At 60.5% G+C, this 1,405-nt stretch overlaps 1 protein-coding gene across 1 annotated transcript; it reads right to left on the reverse strand.

Moving 5' to 3' along the window:
* Window positions 1-5: 5 nt before the first annotated feature.
* On the reverse strand, window positions 6-1,402 carry L226DRAFT_527770 (uncharacterized protein; the record flags this gene model as incomplete). Its single annotated transcript, XM_067679173.1, has 3 exons — window positions 6-582; window positions 635-840; window positions 892-1,402. Coding segments are annotated over 3 exons (1,294 nt in total), but the record flags the coding sequence as incomplete, so codon positions are not given.
* Between the last annotated feature and the right edge of the window lie 3 nt (window positions 1,403-1,405).

Consider the following 1,405-nt stretch of genomic DNA (forward strand, 5'->3'; position numbering starts at 1 on the left):
CCCACCGCCATGCTGCGCTTGGACGTCGGCCTGGGCAACCACCTGCCTGCCCTTGCCCTTGCGACCCTTGCTTGTCGCCTGGCGCAGTTCATCCGCCTTCGCAGTCCTTTCCGGCTTCTTCTTCTGCAGCTGTGCCTTCCGCGCCGCGGTTACCTTCTTGCTTGCAGCCGGAGCAGGTTTGCGACGCTCAGGAGCGGTCGGCGTCTGCACAGCCAGGGTGCCACGCCCACCACCCACGTCATCGCTGTCATCGCTCTCGTCGCTGTCGTCCTCCTTCTCACCCAATCCGTCGTCGTCCTCCTCTCTGCGACCACCCGACGTCTCCTCACCGGAGATGTCGTGATACACCTCACCGCAAACCTGCCCTCCACGAGTGGCGGCCGCACGGCGCCAAGGCATTGGCTTGTACACGACTTCATGCCGCCGTGACGGGTCCTCCAGGTCCTCCTCGGCGGCCTTGCGCTTGGCGGCCTTGCCCGTGGGCGCCTTGCGGGCTCTCTTCTTCGGCTCCCGCCCTTCCACCGGCCAGAAGAACTTTGTCGGCTTTATCTTGACGTCCTCCAGTGCGACGGTCATGTTGTGCTGCGCAAAAGGAGGTGAGTGCACAATCTGTCGAACACACACAAATACATACCACCTCGTCGAGGTCATCGGGCGACTTGAGTGTGCTTGAGATCTTCGCCAGGCTCTGGACGACGAAGGCCTCAATGAGGTCCTCCCACACACAGCCGTCTGAAGGCGGGATCTCATGGTCCTTGGCCTCGGACTCCTCGAAGCTTGTTCCCCATAACGTCCGCCACCACACGTTGTTGCCGTTCTCCTGGTGGTGCTTTTTGAGAGCTGCGAATGCATTAAACTCCCTGCACTGGAAATACGTGCGCAATGACTTACTATAGATGGGATCTATGTACTCCACTCCGTCTCGGAACTTCGCCTTGTTCTTGCGGTTGTCAAGGCACATGTGGGAACACCCCTCAGCCTCCATCATCTCGTAGATGAACTGGGAGACCCTTTCCCACCCGTCTGGCAATGGAATAGTGGCGTGGGCATCCTTGGGGTCCAAGCCGTCCTTCCGCTCCAGGAGGAAGTTGAGTTTCCAGATGAGGCGTCCTGCGGCTAACGCGATCCCCCGAGCACCAGAGAACGAGGCGCGCAAGACCTCCTTCTGCTGATCCGTCTTCGTTGTCTTCAACACGGTGTTCCACCTGCCACGCGCGACAATGCTGCCAAACATGTGGTAGATCCGGAGCAGCACCCGGACCTCCTCGCGCATTTCAAGCGGAACATACACCCGCGGCTCGGTGAATTCGCCCATCTGCCCGTCTTGGCTGTACCACAAGAGCGGGTTCTTCGCCGTCCGATCCTTCGCTGACTGGGGCACGATCGTCCATCGCGCCCGCATGCA

Source organism: Lentinus tigrinus (assembly GCF_003813185.1).
Source record: "Lentinus tigrinus ALCF2SS1-7 unplaced genomic scaffold L226scaffold_188, whole genome shotgun sequence".
In the NCBI taxonomy this organism is placed as follows: Eukaryota; Fungi; Basidiomycota; class Agaricomycetes; order Polyporales; family Polyporaceae; genus Lentinus; species Lentinus tigrinus.